The sequence below is a fragment of the Ursus maritimus genome (genome assembly GCF_017311325.1).
Source record: "Ursus maritimus isolate PB19 chromosome X unlocalized genomic scaffold, ASM1731132v1 scaffold_X1, whole genome shotgun sequence".
Taxonomy (NCBI): Eukaryota; Metazoa; Chordata; class Mammalia; order Carnivora; family Ursidae; genus Ursus; species Ursus maritimus.
In genome coordinates this window covers 65,140,607-65,161,827 of record NW_024423319.1, presented here as the reverse complement: position 1 = coordinate 65,161,827, position 21,221 = coordinate 65,140,607, and the positions used below count along the sequence as shown (strand labels likewise).

Here is a 21,221-nt window from a genome sequence, read left to right as displayed (position 1 = left end):
CTTTTTGTTGTCTGATTGCTGTTGCAAGGACTTCTAGTACTATGTTGAATGATAATGGCGAGAGTGGGCATCCTTGTCGTGTTCCTGATCTTAAGGGAAAGGCTTTCAGCTTTTCCTGGTTGAGAATGATATTCGCCGTAGGCTTTTCATAGATGGTCTTTATGAAATTGAGGAATGTACCCTCTATCCCTATACTCTGGAGTGTTTTAATCAGGAAAGGATGTTGTATTTTGTCAAATGCTTTTTCTGCATCAATTGAGAGGCTCATATGGTTCTTGACTCTTTTCTTGTTGATATGATCTATCACACTGATCGATTTGCAAATGTTGAACCACCCTTTCATCCCAGGGATGACTCCCACTTGGTCTTGATGGATAATCCTTTTAATGTACTGTTGGATCCTATTAGCTAGGATCTTGTTGAGAATTTTGGCATCCATATTCATCAGGGATATTGGTCTGTAATTCTCCTTTTTGAGGGGGTCTTTGCCTGGTTTGGGGATCAAGGTAATACTGGCCTCATAGAATGAGTTTGGTAGTATTCCTTCTGTTTCTATTTTTTGAAACAGCTTCAGGAGAATAGGTATTATTTCTTCTTTGAATGTTTGGTAGAAATCCCCGGGGAATCCGTCAGGCCCTGGAGTCTTGTTTTTGGGGAGGTTTTTGATCACTGCTTCAATCTCTTCATAATTAATTTGTCTGTTTAAATAATCAACTTCTTCCTGTTTCAGTCTTGGTAGTTTATAGGTTTCCAAGAAGGCATCCATTTCTTCCAGGTTGTTTAACTTATTGGCATTAAGTTGTTGATAAAAGTCTCTAATGATCTTTCCTATTTCCTTGGTGTTGGTCGTGATCTCTCCCATTTTAATCATAATTTTATTTATTTGGGTCCCTTTTCTATTCTTTTGAATAAGTATGGACAGTGGCTTATCAATCTTTAATATATATATATTATGTTAGTCACCATACAGTTCTGTTGATCTGCTCTACTGTGCTCCTGGTTTCTAATTCATTGATCTCTGCTGTAATCTTGATCAACTGCCTTCTCGTGTGTGGGTTAAGCCTGTTCTTTTGTTCCAGCTCCAGCTTCTTAAGGTGAGAATATAAAAACTGCATTTTAGATTTTTCTGTTCTTTTGAGTGAGTCTTGGATGGCTATGTTTTTACCCCTTAGGACTACCCATAGGTTTTGGACCGATGTGTTTTCGTTTTCATTGGTCTCCAAAAATTGTTTAAACTGATTTTTAATTTCCTGGTTTACCAAATCATTCTTGAGCAGGATGGTTTTTAGTTTCCAAGGGTTTGAGTTTCTTCCAGATTTTTCCTTGTGATTCAGTTCCAGTTTCAAAGCATTGTGGTCTGAGAATATGCAGGGAATAATCCCAATCTTTTGGTATCGGTTGAGACCTGTTTTGTGACCCAGTATATGGTCTGTTCTGGAGAAAGTTCCATGTGCATTCGAAAAGAATGAGTATTCTGTTGTTCTGGGGTGTAGTGTTCAATATATATCTATGAGGTCCATCTGGTCTAGTATGTCATTCAAAGCTCTTGTTTCTTTGTTGATTTTCTGCTTAGGTGATCTGTCTATTGCTGAGTGTGGAGTGTTGAGGTCCCCTACTATTATCGTATTATTACCTATATGTCTCTTTATTCTGGTTAAGAGTTGGCTTGTGTATCTAGCTGCTCCCCTGTTGGGGGCATAGATATTTATAATTGTCATATCCACTTTTTGGATACATCCTTTAAGAATAATATAGTGTCCTTCTGTATCTCTAACAACAGTCTTTAATTTAAAATGTAATCTGTCTGATATGAGAATTGCTACCCCAGCTTTCTTTTGAGGTCCATTGTCATGAAAAATGGTTTTCTATCCCTTCACTTTCAGTCTGGATGTATCTTTAGGTTCAAAATGAGTCTCTTGTAGACAGCAAATGGATGGGTCGTGTCTTTTGATTCAATCTGCAACCCTGTGGCGTTTATGGGAGCATTTAGGCCTTTCACATTAAGAGTGATTATTGAGAGATATGATTTTAATGATGTCATGTTGCCTGTGAACTCTTTGTTTCTATAGATTTAAATTTCTGTATCACTCTCGGGGCCTTTTTACTTTTATAGAACCACTCTTAATATCTCATGTACAGCTGGTTTGGTGGTTAGAAATTCCTTCAGTTTCTGCCACTCCTGGAAGGTCCTTATCTCTCCATCAGTTCTGAATGACAGCCTTGATGGATAAAGAATCCTTGGCTGCATGTTCTTCTCAGATAGAGCTTTGAAAATACCCTGCCAACCCTTCCTAGCCTGCCAGGTCTCTGTAGACAGATCTGATGTTATTCTGATATTTTCCCCTCTGTATGTAAGGATTTTCTTCCCCCTGGGCGCTTTCAATACTGTATCGTTGGATCTAATATTTGCGAAATGCACTATGATGTGACGTGGTGTAGGTCTGTTCTCATTGACCTTGGTGGGTACTCTCTGCCTCTTGGACACGAATGCTTGTTTCCTCTGTCAGATTAGGGAAGTTCTCAGCTACAATTTGTTCAAATATCTCTTCTAGACCTCTCTCTTTCTCCACCCCCTTGGGGATGCCAGTGATTCTGACATTGGAACCTTTCATTGAGTCAGTAATCTCCCGTAATCAACATTCTTGAGATTGGATTTTTTTGAGCCAAGTTTCTGTTTTCACTTTCTCTTCTACCATCCCATCCTCCAATTCACTAATTTGTTCTTCTGCCTCATTTACCCTGGCCTTTAGAGCGTCTAGTTTAGACTGCATTTGATTCATAGCATTTTACATTTCTGCCAGATTCGCTCTCATTTCCGCCCTTAGAGATTTTATATTCTCGTTAATATTTTCGTTAATATTATTTTCAATCCTACACATCATCTTGACCATTGTTACTCAACTCCATTTCTTTTTTTTATATAATTTTTATTTTGTTATATTAGTCACCATACAGTACATCCACAGTTTTTGATGCAATGTTCCATGGTTCATTATTTGCGTATAATACCCAGTGCACCATGCAATATGTGCCCTTCTTAATACCCACACCGGCCTATCCCAATTCCCCACCCCCTCCCCTCTGAAGCCCTCTGTTTCCCAGAGTCCACAGTCTCTCATGGTCTGAACTCCATTTCTAATAATTTGGTTATATCCATATCCATTAGTTCTGTGCCAGAGGCCACAGACTCATTATCTTTTCTTTGCTGGAGGGATATCTCTTCCTCATCATTCTGGTGAGTAGAGGTCACGGGGATGCCCAGAGCCCAAATTATTGACCAGAACCCAGGCAGTGTGCACTTGTTTTATAGGGACCTTAGGGATGTGGGCTTCTTGATTTTTCAGCCTGCCTTCTGGGGGAGGGGCCTGCCACGCCGATACTCAAGCAACCCTGTTTGGGTAGAGTCTCCTTGTCCCCTGCAAGAGGGGATGGGGATGGGCACAATGTGAGCTGGTGTTTCTAGGCTTTTGTTCTCTGGCGTCTTTCCCTGGCGGTTTTCTGTGACTCTTCTGAGAATCAGAGCAGCAGTGGCTGTATCTTAGCTTCTGTCTCAGAACAGAGAGATTGCAGTCTGCTCTCCTCTGAGCTCTCTTGGCCACTTTAACTCTGTTTCTGTCGGTGCTGCTGAAAACCCCGCGGCGCCCCGGGTTGTGTTCCCCTTGGCCACTCTCGCAGCCCTCACTTCCAGGCTGGCAAGTCTCTGTCCTTTGTGCTTCTAACCCCGCCAGCCTCTCCGGTTCCCGTTCGCGCTCCCGAGCTCTCAGTTTTAGTTTAGTTCGAGTGTGCGCTCTGGAGTTCCGGTTTTCAGTCTGGTCGCACTAGCGCGTTCCCAGGCTCAGGGTCTCAGTCTGCCCTCTCACAGGTGCTGGTCCGCCAGTCTGGCCCGCTCCCCGTGCAGGTGGCTACTGCTTCCCGGTGCCCAAGCACGTCAGCTCCCTCCCCGTTCCGTTTATCTTCCGATATCTGTGCACGGTTTCACGGCTCCCCACTTCGTACCTCAATACTCAGCGCTGGAGATGTTCATTTGTAGAGATCCAGATGTATCTTCCTGTGTCTCAGGCTGATTCCGTGGGCTTCAAGATGGTCTGGTAGATAATCCAGCTCGACTCGGGACCAGCTGAGAAAGGTGTCCCCTACTCCTCCTCCGTCTTTTCTCCTCCTTGCTGAAAGTGGTCGCTTTTCTGTTCATAGAGTTTCTGCTACTCTTTTCTTCATTCTCCAGTTGCGTTCATAGGTATTCAGAATGGTTTGGTAGCTCTCTAGCTGAATTCCTGGGACCAGACGAACTTTAGGTCTCCTGCTCCTCCGCCATCTTGGAACCGGAACCTCTCATTATGTGTATTTTAATGATTGTTTTTAAATAACATCCTTATTGAGATGTGATTTGCATACCATATAATACACCATTTGAAGTGCACAATTGAGTGGTTTTAAGTATTTTCATGGCTGTGCGACCATCACCGCAATCGATTTTAGAACATCGTCATTACCTCAGCAAGAAACCTGTACACGTGAGCATTCACTCCCCATTTCCCCTCAACCCACCCAACCACTAATCTAGACAACTGCTAATATACTTTCTATCTCTTAAGTTGCCTATTCTGGACATTTCATATAGATGGAGTCATATAACATATGGTCTTATGTGTGAGTAGTTTTTTTCATTTAGCATAATGTTTTCAAGTGTCATCCACATTGTATCAGTACACCATTCCTTTTTTAGCTGAGTGATATTCCACTGTATTGATATACCATATTTTGTTTATCTGTCCTCAGATGATGGATGTTTGGGTGGTTTCCACTCTTTGGCTGTTATGAATAATGCTACTCTGAACATTTGCCTATGTGCCTTTTTTATGGGGTGAGGATTCCTTAGCTTTCATTACATTTCACAAATGTAAGGACAATGTAAGGTACACTGTTGCTGTAGGATTTGGAGAGGGCATGAAGTTCAGCATTCGTGTATGACAACATCAGTACTTGATTGTACTGCATTGTTCAGAAAATCCTAGGTTGTATAGTAAACGTGAGTGTAAGTGAAATCTTTTTTTTTTCTTTTGTGAGTTTGGAAAGAGATAGCAGGGTCCAGAGTGATCTTAGGCAAGATGTTTAGTCTCTGTGCTTCAGCTTTGTCATTGTTAAATGAGGATGTGGTAATATCTCATGGAGCTCCTGGGATGCTAAAACAAGATACTGTCTGAACATTTGTTATAAACTGTGAAGAGCTATGCCAGCCTTCGTGTTTCGATTTGTGCATGGTTCTAATTATATTCATAAGGGCCAGGAGAGAGTAAAAGGAATTTATATAGAGCTCACATTCTTTTTTTTTAATTTTAAAAGATTTTATTTATTTATTTATTTATTTATTTGGCAGAGAAAGAGAGCACAAGCAGGGGGAGTGGCAGGCAGAGGGAAAAGCAGGCTACCCACTGAGTAGGACCCCGCGATCATGACCTGAGCTGAGGACAGACGCTTAACTGCTTAACCGACTGAGCCATCCAGGCGCTCCTCACATTCTTATTTTAAAAAGCAACATTGAGAGATCCTAGGTAGTTTTCATCCTGCTTTGATATGGTATAGAGAGACTCACTAGAATTCTTGATAACTAATTGATGCTTAGTTATTTAGGCTGGAGACAGTGTTTTAGGTTTGTTTTTGTTAATCATATCTGTTAACAGAGGCCTCTGTTCCTTTATCTTCAAAATTTGGCATCCCCTCACACAAATAAGACCTGTTTCATCCCCTCTTGGGAGCTGGTGTAGGGTGCCTGTGGTAAGAGGAGCTATATTTACATAGATCAAGCTATGGAAGTTGCCATCAGTTATCATATCCTGTCTTCTTCGGAGCTTACGCTCTTTTCTATTTTGATGTGACATCATATATGTGCACTGTGGAGCTGATAAAAGAAGCAGTTTTATTGATCCTGATCTTTGGTATCTAGCTGTTGAAGGGACTGCTTTCTGAATTGACTTTGCAATGGAGAAATGGAGGTTGAGCCACAGGGCTGCATGTTGTAAATCTAAAAGACATCTAAAATGTCTTTTTTAAAATGTCCAGTATTTTCAATATAATATGTTGGTTGTATTAATGAATTTCAAGTAAATGGTTTTCTCTCTTAGAGAGTTCAGGCATCTAAACATTGAGAGAGCAGATTATTTACTGAGTCACACATAGGTAACTGGTGAACTTGGGAAGAAAAATCACTCCTTCATTTTCAGTTTTTTAACAACAAAAACATCCTTCTCTTCCTTCTTCCTTTATATACAAAACTCAGCAAAATCTGAGTGTGATGTACTTTTCCCTTGATCATAATTCACGACCTCATCTTTAAGGCAATGTATTTAAAGGATCATCTCCCCTCCCCAATTTTTTTCTTTTGTCTCCCGAAATGTTAAAGTAAAGCAGTTTCATGAGCTGTTGAGTCTTTCCTTATACTTGTCCGTGGAAGGGCTTCGGCATGACCTCAGCAGACAACTGGGATGAAAACTGAGCATTCTCACAGTATTTAAATCTGGGAAGTAACACTAAAGAAGGAGCCAAATCAGCCTTGTGACTTTATTTTTTTAGTCAGGTGGAGGGGAGACAACCTCAGGATGGATGAATGTCCTGTTTAGCCCTAATGTGAATGCAGCCTGATGTGATTTGAGTGGTCTGACTAGGATGTAATGTTCGTAACCGAGGCTGTGCATCTGAATTGCCTGGTGAATCTTTTTCTTCCCCCCGAATAAATTTTTTGGTAACCTTAGGGTAGTCTTAGGTGGAACCTGAGCACCTGTAGCTTTACAAATACCGTGGGTGATTGTGCTGTGCTCAGGCTGGGCCACTGCTCTTGGGAGAATAGCCATTCTCCCTTGCCTGGTGATTTGCCTGGCTTCGGATTCGGGATGTAGGCTGAACTAGGGATTCCACACACCAAACCGAACTGGCCTGGAAAGCCTGGCCTGGCATTACCCTAAGAATGGAGGAATCTCAGCTATTTTCTCTACTTGTACAAAATCAAAATGTTCACCACAGAAAAAAAAAAACTGTGACCTGCAAGTTCTTTAAAACATGGACATGGGGGCGCCTGGGTGGCTCAGTTGTTGGGCGTCTGCCTTCGGCTCAGGGCGTGATCCCGGTGTTATGGGATCGAGCCCCACATCAGGCTCCTCCGCTATGAGCCTGCTTCTTCCTCTCCCACTCTCCCTGCTTGTGTTCCCTCTCTGGCTGGCTGTCTCTCTCTCTGTCAAATAAATAAATAAATAAAATCTTTAAAAAAATAAATAAAACATGGACATGGTTTTGGTTTTACATGTGAAGTTTTTTCAAAGATTTTATTTATTTATTTGACAGAGAGAGGGAGAGAGAGCACAAGCAGGGGGAACAGCATGGGGAGAGAAGCAGGCTCCCAGCTGTGCAGGGAGCCCGATGTGGGGCTCGATCCAGGACCCTGGTATCATGACCTGAGCTGAAGACAGACGATTAACCAACTGAGCCACCTAGGCGCCCCTACATGTGACTTTTCTAATTGGCTTTTAGGCCAGGAAGGAGGAGTCACCTCTTTAAACTATGCATACCCTTGTTACAATATTTATTGGTCATGTCCTAGTAATGTCTCACCAACTAGTCTATGCTCCAGGGAGGCATAAAGAAAATCTGGCCTGGCATAGTACCTGTCACATAAGGGAATTAATATGCAATCATTATAAAAATAGTAACCTTCTGAATGACAGAAGCCTGGGTTCTAAGGGAAAATGGTAGTTTCTCTTCTTTTTCTACCTGATTTTGAACACTTCCATTAAACTCTGCTTTGAGGTGCAAGTAAATATTGACTCTATTTTAATAGTTTTTTAAGAAGGTGTTAGAGATTATGGCTTTGCTGACTTGTATCTAGTAGGTAGTAAAAGCAATACATGTATTTTTAGTTTATCACATCAGATTCGTTTTGCTCCAAGGACTTCACCGGGGGTTGTTTTTCTAAGGGTGAAGGAAGGAGGCAGAAAATCATTTACAAAACATCTGCTTACCATGACATACCTTGGAGTTATTCTTTATTTTAGTGATCACTTTATAACAAAATAGCTTTGGAAGTAGAGTTATGTTTTCAGAGCCTTGACTAACCATTGACTCTAAATAAAACATTCCTTTGTTTTAAACCTGCCGGAAAAGCTTTTATGTTCCACTTCCCTTTTACCTGTTGCTTAAAAAAAATCAAAAACAAAAACATAATAGAACTGAATTTGGGTCTATTTAGTTCTTTTTTCTTAGGTTTCCAGGTAAAATACAGGACACCCAGTTGAGTTTGAATTCAGATAAACAATGAACTCTTTTTCTTATATCCTAAACATTGAACGGGGACAAGCTTCTGAAATGCAAATTTAACTGGGTGTTCTGTATTTTTATTTGCTAAATCTGGCAACCCTATGTTAACCCTAACTTCTCCCACCCCAAATGTTGAAAATAATCCTTGTTTTTTTTTAATTAATTAATTTTTTTAAAAAAACTGTTACTTTAATTCTAGTTAATTAACATAGTGTAATATTGGTTTCAGGGGTAGAATTTAGTGATTCATCACTTACATATAAAACATAATGCTGGGGCGCCTGGGTGGCTCAGCCTGAGCCTTTGGCTCAGGTTATGATCCTGGGGTCCTGGGATGGAGCCCTGCATCAGGCTCCCTGCTCAGCAGGAAGCCTGCTTCTCCCTCTCCCACTCCCCCTGCTTGTGTTCCCTCTCTTGCTGTATCTCTCTGTCAAATAAATAAAATCTTAAAAAAAAAATAAAACACAGTGCTCATCATTACAAGTGCCCTCCTTGATACCCATCACCCATTTAGCCCATCCCCCACCCACCTCCCTCCATTAACCCTCAGTTTGTTATCTGTCCTTAAGAGTCTTATGGTTTGTCTCACTCTCTTTTTTGCTTTTTTTCCCTTCACATATGTTCATCTTTTTTGCTTCTTAAATTCCACATATGAGTGAAATCATATGGTATTTGTCTTTCTCTGACTTATTTCACTTAGCATAATACACTCTAGCTCCATCCACCTTGTTGCAAATGGGAAAATTTAATTCTTTTTATGACCGAGTAATATTCCATTGTATGTATATATCACTTCTTTATCCATTCATCAGTCGATGGGCATTTGGGCTCTTTCCATAGTTTAGCTTTTGTGGATAGGGCTGCTGTAAATATCCAGGTGCATGTACCTCTTCAAATCTGTACTTTTGTATCCTTTGGGTAAATACCTAGGAGTACACTGGCTGGGTCCTAGGGTAGCTCTATTTTTAACTTTTTGAGGAAACTGTGTACTGTTTTCCAGAGTGGCTGTACCAGTTTGCATTCCTACCAACAGTGTAAGAGGCTTCCCCTTTCTTCGCATCCTTGCCAGGATGCAAAGTGGTTGACTTTAGTCATTCTGACAGGTGTGAGGTGGTATCTCATTATGGTTTTGATTTGTATTTCCCTGATGATGAGTGATCTCGAGCATCTTTTCATGTATCTGTTGGCCATCTGAATGTCTGCTTTGGAAAAATGTCTATTCATGTCTTCCGCCCATTTTTTAACTGGATTATTTGTGTTTTGAGTGTTGAGTTGTATAAATTCTTTACAGATTTTGGTACTAACCCTTTATCAGATATGTCGTTGCAAATATTTTCTCTCCCTCCATAGGCCGCCTTTTAGTTTTGCTGATTGTTTCCTTTGCTGTGCAGACGCTTTTTATCTTGATGAAGTCCCATAGTTCATTTTTGCTTTTGTTTCCTTTGCCTCTAGAGACATATCTAATAAGAAGTTGCTATGGTCAGAGTTCTTGCCTGTGTTCCCCTCTAGGATTTTGATGGTTTCCTGTCTCACATTTAGGTCTTTCATCCATTTCTAATTCATTTTTGTGTATGGTGTAAGACAGTGGTCCAGCTTCATTCTTCTGCATGCTGCTGTCCAGTTTTCCCAAAAACATTTGTTGAAGAGACTTTTTTCCATTGGACATTCTTTCCTGCTTTGTCAGAGATTAGTTGTCCATATAGTTGTGAGTCCATTTCTGGGTTTTCTATTCTGTTCCATTGATCTATGTGTCTGTTTTTGTGCCTGTACCATACTGTCTTAATAACTACAGCTTTGCAATATTGCTTCAAGTCCAGAATCATGAGCTTTGCTTTTCTTCTTCAAAATTGCTTTGGCTATTCAGGGTGTTTTGTGGTTCCATACAAATTGTAGGATTGTTTTTTCTAGCTCTGTGAAAAATGCTGGTGGTATTCTCATAGGGATTGCATTAAATGTGTAGATTGCTTTAGGTAGTGTAGACATTTTAACAATATTTTTTAAAAGATTTTATTTATTTATTTGACAGAGAGAGAGAGACAGCCAGCAAGAGAGGGAACACAAGCAGGGGTAGTGGGAGAGGAAGAAGCAGGCTCCCAGCAGAGGAGCCCGACGCGGGGCTCGATTCCAGGACTCCGGATCACGCCCTGAGCCGAAGGCAGATGCTTAATGACTGAGCCACCCAGGCGCCAGGACATTTTAACAGTATTTGATCTTCCAGTCCATGAGCATGGAATTTTTTCTCATTTCTTTGTGTCCTCTTCAATATCTTTAATAAGTGTTCTATAATTTTCAGAGTACTGATCTTTTATCTCTTTGGTTAGGTTTATTCCTAGGTATCTCATGGTTTTTGGTGCATTTGTAAATGGGATGGATTCCTTGATTTCTTTTCCTGCTGCTTCGTTATTGGTGTATAGAAATGCACCAGATTTCTATACACTAATTTTATATCTTGCAACTTTGCTGAATTCATGTATTAGGTGTAGCAATTTTTTGGTGGAGTCTTTTGGTTTTCTTTTTTTTTTTTAAAGATTTTATTTATTTGACAGAGATAGAGACAGCCAGTGAGAGAGGGAACACAAGCAGGGGGAGTGGGAGAGGAAGAAGCAGGCTCATAGCGGAGGAGCCTGATGTGGGGCTCGATCCCATAACGCCGGGATCACGCCCTGAGCCGAAGGCAGACGCTTAACCGCTGTGCCACCCAGGCGCCCCGTCTTTTGGTTTTCTGTATAGAGTATCATGTCGTCTGCAAATAGTGAAAGTTTGACTTTTTCTTTGCCGATTTGGATGCCTTTTATTTCTTTGTATTGTCTGATTGCTGTTCCTAAAGTATGTTAAATAGTAGTGGTGAAAGTGGATATCCCTGTCTTGCTCCTGACCATAGAGGAAAAGTTTTTCTCCATTGAGGATGATATTAGTTGTGGATATTTCCTATATAACCTTTATGATGTTGAGGTATGTTACCTCTGTTCCTCCTTGTTGAGGGTTTTTTTAATCAAGAATGGATGCTCTATTTTTTAAATGCTTTTTCTGCATTGATTGAGAGGATCATATGGTTCTTATCCTTTCTTTTATTAATGAGTTGTGTCACATTGATTGATTTGTGAATATTGAACCACCCCTGCAGTCGGGAATAAATCCCAGTTGATCGTGGTGAATAATTCTTCTAATGTATTGTTGAATTTGATTTGCTAGTGTTTTATTGAGAATTTTTACATCCGTGTTCATCAGGGATATTTGCCTGTAATTCTCCTTTTTAGTGGGGTCTTTGTCTGGTTTTGTAATCAAGGTAATGCTGGCTTCATAGAAAGTTTGGAAGTTTTCTTCCAATTCTATTTTTTGGAACAGTTTGAGAAGAATAGGTACTAACTCATCTTGAAATGCTTGGTAGAATTCCCTTAGGAAGCCATCTGGCCCTGGGCTTTGTTTGTTAAGAGATTTTTGAGTACTGATTCAATTTCTTTACTGGTGGGTCTGTTCAAATTTTCCATTTCTTCCTTTTTCAGTGTTGGTCATTTTTATGTTTCTAGGAATTTGTCCATTTCTTCCAGATTGCCCAGTTTGTTGGCATGTAACTTTTCATAATATTCTCTTATAATTGTTTCTATTTCTGTGGTGTTGATTGTGATCTCTCCTCTTTCATTTGTTTTATTTATTTGGGTTCTTTCTCTTTTCTTTTTGATAAGTCTGGCTAGGGGTTTATCAGTTTTTCTTCCAAAGAAGCAGCTCTTAGTTTCATTGAATTTTTATAGTTTTTTGGTTTCTATATCATTTATTTCTGCTCTAATCTTTATTATTTCCCTTCTCCTGGCTTTACCCTTTATTTGCTGTTCCTTTTCTAGCTCCTTTAGGTGCATGGTTAGGTTGTGTATTTGAGGCTTTTCTTGCTTCTTGAGGTAGGCCTGTATTGCAATATACTTCCCTCTTAGGACCACCTTTGCTCCCTCCCAAAGGTTTTGGACTGTGATGTTTTCATTTTCATTGGGTCCATGTATCTTTTTTTTTTTCATCTTTAATTTCCTGGCTAACCCATTCTTTCTTTAGTTGGATGTTCTTTAACCTCCATGTATTTGTAGTCTTTCCAAATTTTTTCTTGTGGTTGACCTCAAGTTTCATAGCATTGTGGTCTGAAAATAGGCATGGTATAATCTCAGTCTTTTTGTACTTGTGGGCTGATTTGTGATCCAGTGTGTAATCTGTTCTGAAGAATGTACCATGTGCACTTGAAAAGAATGTGTATTCTGCTCTTTAGGATGAAATGTTCTGAAAATGTCTGTTAAGTCCATCTGGTCCAGTGTGTCATTCAAAGCCATCGTTTCCTTCTTGATTTTCTGTGTAGGTGGTCTGTGCATTGCTGCAAGTGTGGTATTAAAGTCCTCTACTTTGGGGCACCTGGGCGGCTCAGTCGTTAAGCATCTGCCTTTGGCTCAGGGCGTGATCCTGGTGTTCCGGGATCGAGCCCCACGTCAGGCTCTTCCACTGGGAGCCTGCTTCTTCCTCTCCCACTCCCCCTGCTTGTGTTCCCTCTCTCACTGGCTGTCTCTCTCTCTGTCAAATGAATAAAATCTTAAAAAAAATTAAGTCCTCTACTTTTATTGTATTATTATCAATGAGTTTCTTTATGTATGTTATTAATTGATTTATATATTTGGGTGCTCCAAAGTTGGGGGCATAAATACCTAGAGTTGTTACATCTTCTTGATGGACAGACCCCTTAATTATGATACAGTGCCCTTCATCTCTTGTTAAGTCTTGGTTTCAAATCTCGTTTGATATAAGTATGGCTAATCTGAGTTTCTTTTGATGTCCATTAGCATGATAGATGGTTTTCCATCTCCTCACTTTCAATCTGCAGGTGTCTTTAGGTCTAAATTTGGTCTCTTGTAACTCTTAATGATAGCAAACAAACTGAGGATTGATGGAGGAAGCTGGGTGGGGGATGGGCTTGATGGGTGATGGGTATTATTAAGGAGGGCACTTGTTATGATGAGCACTGGCTGTTGTAAGTGATGAACCCCTGAATTCTACTCCTGCAACCACTATTGTACTGTATGTTAACTAACTAGAATTTAAATAAAAATTTGAAAAAAATATGTATGTCTTGATAATGCCAGTAAAAAATAAAATAAAATGAGTCTTGTAGGCAGCATGCACGTGGGTCTTGTACGTGGGTCTTTTTTAAAATCCATTCTAGTACGCTGTGTGTTTTGATTGTGGTATTTAATCCATTTACATTCAGAGTGATTATTGATAGATAAGAATTTGGTGCCATTGTATTACCTGTAAAGTTGGTGTTTCTGGTGTTCTCTGTTCTTTCCTAATTTTTGTCATCTTTGTTCTTTTTTTCCCCCATCTGAAGAGGCCCCTTCTATATTTCTTGCAGGGATGGTTTAGTGGTCATGAGCTCCTTTGGTTTTGTTTGTCTGGGAAATTCTTTATTTCTCCTTCTATCCTGAATGACAGCCTTGCTGGATAAAATATTCTTGGCTGCAGATTTTTTCCCATGCAGCATATTGAACATATCCTGCCACTTTCTTCTGGCCAGCCAAGAGTTTATGGAGGTATCTGTTGGAAACCTGTTCTGTCTTCCCTTGTAGGTTAAGGACTCTTTTTCCCTTGCTGGTTTCAGGATTCTTTCCTTGTCTATGTATTTTGTGATTTGGCTGTGATATGTCTTGGTGATCATCAGCTTTTGTTGAATTTAATGGGAGTTCTCTGTGCTTTTTGGATTTCAATGTCTGTTTCTTTTCCCAGATTAGGATAGTTTTCAGTTATAATTTGTTCAAATAAATCTCCTTTTTCTCTCTCTTCTTCTGGGACCCCTGTGATAGAAATGCTATGCTTCATGGAGTTGCTGAGTTTCCTGAGTCTACATTGGTGATCCAGTACTTTTCTTTCCCTCTTCTTTTCAGTTTCATGGTTTTCCATGCTTTTATCTTCTGTATCACTGATTTACTCCTCTGCTTTGTCCATCCTCATTGTCATGGCAGCCATTCAGGTTTGCATCTTGGTTATAGCATTTGTAATTTTGGCCTTACTAGATTTTAGTTCTTTTATCTCTGCAGTAAGGGATTCTCTGGTGTCTTCTATGCTTTTCTCAAGCCCAGCTAGTATCTTTATAATTGTTGATTTAAATTCTGGTTCAAACATCTTACTTGTATCTGTATTGATTAAATCCCCGGCCGTGACTTCTTCCTGTTCTTTCTTTTGGGGTGAATTCCTCCACCTTGTCATTTATTCTAGGTCACTGTTTTTTTGTGTGTGTGATTGTTAGGAAAGCCTGTTATATTCCTGCTCCTAAGGGTAATGGCTGTATTAAGAAGAGGTCAAAAAAAAAAAAAAAAAGCTAGATCCTATTTCCCCTAGAGCTGAAGCTTTGCAGTACTCTGTGATCAGTAGATTTGGTGCATGTAAAGGATTTGCGCTGGTCTTCTGGGGGAGGGGCCTGATGCACTGATTGTCTGGTAGATTTGCCCTAGTGGAGATGCACCTGCAGGGGGTGGGGAGGGGAGGCAGGAGGGTGCTTGGTGCACGTAGCTCCAGACTCCAGGTCCACTGGTGCTGTGTTGCTCGTTGAAGTAGGTCAGTGGTGATGGGGACGGGGGGCGGGCAATGGCATCGCTCTGCTCTCTTGTCCCCAGAGCAGAGAGTTCCTGTCTACCACTCTTCAGAAAGCCCTCACAGAAAAGCAAATATTCACCCCTCTTGTGCCCCTGGCCTCTGTCAGATCCCTGCCTCCAAGCTGTCTGCCTGCCAAGTGGTACAGAACTCCTGTGTTTTATCTCAGACACATGGCTTGGTTTCAAAACTCCAAACTCCGAATTTTAGGGACGTGGTGCACGTGGACCCATGCTGATCCTCTGAGAGAGGGTCTCCCCACACTGCTGATGGTGCCCATTAGCACGATTGCACAGTGACTGGAGTTTATGGTAAAGTGCAGCAGAAAGCTGGCACCAAGGTTTGCTTCCCTCAGCAGGTGTCTCTGTTCCTGTGCTAATAAATGGGGTCTCACTTTGGCATCTGCTAGCTTTTGTGTCCGCTGAGAGGCTGTTCTACCTCCCCCAGATGCCCTACAAGAAGGGAAACTATTTCTACCTGTGCAACTCAGGGGATCCTCAGAGCACACTGTCCACTCCTGGGCTTCTGCCCTCCTTCCCCACAGGAGCACTGCTCTGCCTGCGTCCCAGCGGTGGCCCGGACTTCTAAAACTTCAGACTTTGGGCTCCAGTGCTTGTAAAAACTTGAAATAATCTGTCAGTCTGGTGTTGAATGGTGTTGGGTAAGTCTATCTCTCTCGTGCAGTTCCCCGCATGCTGCCTTCTGTTTCTCTCTTTCCTCTCTCTGAGATTAAGACTCCCTCCCCTCCGCGGCACCCACAATTCTTTTCTCCCCGGTATCATGTCCTACTTCCACGATGTGGCTTCTTTTCTCTCTAGTTCTCCAGTTCGTTCTCTTCACCATTCAGGTGGATCTCTCAGGTGTTCAGAAAGTTTTGATTTTTATTTAGCTGTGATTTAGAGACGAGGCAAGCCTAGCTCCCCCTACTACTGTGCCATCTTAACTCCCTCCTCAGGCCTTGTTTTTTAAATGACACCTAAATCAGTGCTACTGGGATTTGATTTAAATTAAATTGTTTTAAGTTAAAGGTCAGAGGTTTTGATGTAATAATTTTTGAAAAGGGTGTGTTCTTGTATGTGTTAGCTTGTTTACAAGCCATGTTATAATGGCAACTTCTCCCTCTTCAGAAGGAGTATTTTAATGATGTTTTTTTATTTGCCTCCCAGCCTCTATTTCATTGTTTGAATTGTATATGCATGCCAGTCTGATTTGTAGGGAGAGAAATTAAAATATATCTCAAAACTGTCACCTTTAGAAAACATTCCCTCATTAGAGCAAAATAAATAATGGCTTTATCGGGAACTTGGAATCAGAGAACTTCAGGCTGGGAAGTACCTTGAAGTACTTCACCTCTGTAAGCCTCACCATTTTCATCACTAAAGTGATAGTAATGGAATCAACCTCTTAAGGTTGTGTGAGGAGTAGATCAGATAATGCACCAAAAGTGCTTAATACTTACCACCAAGGAAGTTTTTAATAAATAGTGACCTCTGGTAAAGAAGGGAGTAATATATGTATAATATTAGGTACCTGCTGTAACTTTCAGACCTTTTTAGAAAACCTTTGTAAGTAAATCTTTGTACGCTTAGTGTGAGTGTGCGTGTGCATGTGTAGTTGTTAAAATGGTTTTTGTAAATAAAAGGGGGAGCTGTCAAGTTTATTCTGAATAAAGAGAAGTAGCAGAGAGTGATCAAATGGCAATTTCTGCTGTAGAAACTGAATTCGTGATTGTCCCAGGGGAGGACATCTTGCAACACACTAGAGAATTCCTCTAGTAGTAGTAGTAGTAGTAGTAGTAGTAGTAGTAGTAAGAACTAGAAAGAACAGGGGAGAGGATGTCTACTTGAAGTTTTAATTTTTTTAATTTTATAAAAACATTCCTCTGTCATAGTTGTATATGTCATGGATGATAAGTAAATAGAGTTCAGTGAGATTCAAGAGGTTTCATCTTGGTTTGCATTTGCTATGAAACATGCATGTTTTTAAATATACACAATTGCTGAAGCCTCTGTAGAGTTTTCTTTTTAAAGATTTTACTTGTTTATTTGACAGAGAGAGAGAGAGAGCAAGCCAGAGAGCTCAAGCAGGGGAAACAGCAGAGGGAGCAGGAGAAGCAGGCTTCCGCTGAGCAGGGAGCCCGATGTGGGGCTCAGTTCCAGGACCCCAAGATCATGACCTGAGCCAAAGGCAAACGCTTAACCAACTGAGCCACCCAGGTGCCCTGCCTCTGTAGAAATTTTAAGGTGCTTTATAGACAGCATTAAGTAGGGAAGAGTCAGGTTTACCAGGTCCGCATTAGAACGAGGATTTGACTTCCTGTATGATTCTCATTCTTTTGTTATTTCATTGTGAAGATAATTTTTTTTAAATGGCTGCCTTTGGGTTTCATTTTGTTGCTACAGATATGTGACACACTTGTTGAGGGGAGGGGAGTGCCAAGAAAAGTGTATCCGCAGATATGATTAGGTCTGCATTATTAATCCTGTTTGGAGGTTGTACAATTAAAAAATGCTCGGCTTAACACTAATTAGGTTTCCATGTTCTGAATTAGGAGTGTCTGGATATCACTGTTGAAATATTTGATATTTGATCATTTGGCTATAGTTTAGAATATCCCAGGAATGTGTGTCAATTTTTGTTGCTTTGTGATAATTTTGCATTCGATTTTATTTGGGACTGTTATTAGATAGAAGATGATTAAAGTGACTTTCAGAACCTTGTTTTTAGTATAAGAGTTTTTTAAAAAAATGATTTTGAGACGATTTGAAACAAAGTGTATGGAGTGAATAAGATAAGACCTGGGTTTGGGTTGAAACTCCTTTATTAACAAACACTTCAGTGCGGTGTTGGGCATAAAATAGGGGTTCAGAGAGTATGTGCAACTTGTTGATCTGACAGGTATATCTGTTTTATGAAACTCTAGTGTTAACAATGTTAAGGATTTAGATGTGAATATTGAAGACCACTGTGGTTTTTAAAAAATGCAGTCAACTTATTATATTCTAGCTGTAGTTTAATTTCTACATGGATTTTAAAGTACACGGTATGGGTCTTGAACAGTGTGGGTCTAAAATAGCAGGAGACGGTTTGGTAATTACTGTTTGTAGTGGGATGACTTGGAGCAGTAAATGCTTTAATTGGAAGTCAAATAGCTATCAAGAGATGACAGCTCTAGCATGTACTTTTTTGGAATGTAGAGAAGGTGATGATTATGGAAAAGTTATCCGCTGAAGCTGATATTTTGGGGGAGAATATGAAAGGTGTTAAAATGTCTGATTTTAAAGTAAAATAATGGATTTGGACAACTCTGATCACAGTGTGACTTTTCTATGTAATAAATTTATGTGCAACTGTTGAGACATTAAAAACAAGTATTTCAAATGTGTTCCCAAGAAATATTACTGAATATTTCTTTTGAGGCAAATCCACATTTTCCCTCCCTATTGAAAAACTGTTCTGGCTGTCTAGATTGTCTGCTTGTACAGGTCTAGCAGACAGAAAGTAGGCTTCAGTACTTTTTGTAGGTCACCAACTTTCATTTCCTTGACAAGCATATTGTGAAGATTAATTCCAGAAATGAAAGGTGCTAGCGTAATAGTGTAGTTTTATATAAAAACCACAGTATGTGAAATAGTTTTATTTACTTATTTAATTTATTTTTTTAATTTGAGTATAGTTGACACACAATGTTATATTAGTTTCAGGTGTACAACATAACGATTCCACAATTACGGTATCATGGACTATATTCTTTATGCTGTGCCTTTTATTCCCATGACTTATTCATTCGGTGACTGGAAGCTTCTGTCTCCCACTTGCCTTCACACATCCCTTTATCCCCCTCCCCTCTGGCCACCATCAGTTTGTTCTTTAAATACAGCCTGTTTTAAATGGGCTGTGTGTGTGTCTGTGTGTGTGTCTGCGTGTGTGTCTGTGTGTGTGTGTGTGTGTGTGTGTATAGGTATGTGTGGATAGTTTTCTGAATTTAAGGAATATTTATAAAGGTTACAGGCCTATATTCTTGCTATTGCTCAATTATGGGTCATATTTTAGAGAGTTAATATCTGTAATATGATACCACTGTGGTTACTCTAAGAAACCAAATGTCATTTGTGTCGGGGATATTTCATTGCTTTTTCCTGTCAGAAAAAATAAATGCAGCTTGGTAAAAAAGGAGTAGTGATGAATGGTGTACTGAGGTAATACATGTTTGCATATGCCATTTTGATGCTGTGTTGGAATATTTTAGGTATGCTCTGGATAGGCAGATGGGGATTTATAAGTACATAAACTGTAAATCAGTCTGTTCAGTCAAATTATTTCACTTATATGGGAGAAGGGGGTAGAACAATATGAGATTTTCACATACAGAAAAATATGTCAGCCTTTTAACATTCCCTTTTGGGTTGGTTAGGTGGGTAGGTGCAACTTTGCATTATTATTACTTGGGCACCTCAGGATATGAAAGTGTTGACCAGAAGGAAATGTACAGAAAAATGGCAGAAAGATCTAGGGGATAAAGTATTTGATTGAAAAAAAACAGGCAAAAGGAACAAATTATCAATAATTTGCAAAAGAGGTCTTGGAAGTTAGGTTATGCATTCTTGAAAACAGCAGCAAAAGTAGAGGATTGATTTGTTTGTGTCATTCTCATTACTAAAAGGATTAGAGACAAAGTAGACGGGGTACTTATCTTGGTGATGCGGGTTTTAGATCAAGGTGATTGGAGGGGGAGAATGGGAAGAACCTGGTTTTCATCCTGTGGAAGTTTTTCTCTTACCTTGAGCTGTGGGCTTGCTGCCCTCTTGTAGGGGGAGCTTCATTCATCCTGGTTGGATAATACATACTTGGGCAGCTCAGTGGGAGGGCGACTGCATGATCTTTTCAATTCCTGTCTCCAGTGTTGATATCAAGGAAGCATTTTCAATAATATTTATCAAGTCATTCCATTTACGTCCCTGTATCCTAGTGAAAAATATCTTGCTTCGGTGGTAGTTTGTACATGTAAGCTTTTAGGCTTTAAGTATGTAATAGGTCTTAATAGCATTGTTACTGTATGTGTTAAGTAATATTTTCCCTTAAAGCTCTAATCTGGACTAAAATTTATACTACTTTCTTTCTAGGACAGCCAGTAGAGGGGACTTCATGTTTTCTGCGGATCGTTTGGTAGGTGGAGGCTTTCCATTTTTCTTTCATTGTTCCTAGTGATATAATCATAGTAGGCCAGGTGACTTTTTCGTTCTATTCTGGGCGGTGAAAGAGATTGTGCCAAGTAATCGTCATCCTGGTAGGCTTCTGAAGTATTATTTCTACTCTTTCATTAAAGCTGTGCCTCAATCCCTTTCACCTCAAAACATTGCCCATGAACTCATCTCTGTCATTCTGAGGTACTTCTACCTCTCAGGTGGGTCTTGGCAACCCTTAGATATGTCATCTTAGGACAGTGAAGTGAAGTACATTAAAAGAAAACCAAAGATGTAAGGAGACCTAGTAGTTACCCTTGTGGTACTCATTTAATACAGAAACACTAATACCCCCACTTGTAATTTGCCTGAGGGGTTATTTATTTTGCCTTTTCTGTACTATCCTCACATGTGAAATACTAAGTTGGACTGGATATACTTTCCTCAGGGACTTCCTGTTAAGGACTGGCCAAGCCCAATTCAGTTTATTTATTTATTTATTTATTTTTAAATTTGTGAAGGAAACCTTTTTTAAAAATTTTTTAAAAATTTAAATTTAAACTCAATTAGCCAACATGTAGTACATCATTAGTTCCAGATGTAGAGTTCGGTAATTCATGAGTTGCCTCTAACACCCAGTGCTCATCACGTCACGTGCCATCCTTAATGCCCATCACCCAGTTACGCCATCCCCCCACCCATCTCCCCTCCAGCAACCCTCAGTTTGGTTCCTGTAGTTAAGAGTCTTTCATGCTTTGTCTCCCTTTCTGATGACTTCCCATTCAGTTTTCCCTCCTTTCGCCTATGATGCTCTGTGCTGTTTCTTATATTCCACATATGAGTGAAACCATATGATAATTGTCTTTCTCTGATTGACTTACTTCTTTCAGCATAAAACCCTCTAGTTCCATCCACATCACTATAAATGGTCAGTGTTCATCCTTTCTGATAAGCCCAGTTCAGTTTAGCTAGTGAAGTCTGAGAGGATCTCAGGCCAAGTTGGGTTGTTTTCAGGTAAAGCGCTGCATTTCCTTCTTGTGTTTACATCTAAGTGTGCTCAGTGCTTAGAATAAGGTTGACACATTTTCTGCTGTGGCGATTAGTGTTCATCTATTGATGAAA

General features: G+C 40.0%; 1 protein-coding gene across 3 annotated transcripts in view; it reads left to right on the top strand.

Moving 5' to 3' along the window:
• Positions 1-21,221, top strand: part of UPRT (uracil phosphoribosyltransferase homolog) — a 37,785-nt gene that overhangs the window by 6,484 nt on the left and 10,080 nt on the right. For all 3 annotated transcript variants that reach the window (XM_040630505.1, XM_008703060.2, XM_008703061.2), the window contains exon 2: positions 20,040-20,082. In XM_040630505.1, coding sequence (XP_040486439.1) covers positions 20,040-20,082 — 43 coding nt within the window. The remainder of the gene's footprint in view (positions 1-20,039; positions 20,083-21,221) is intronic.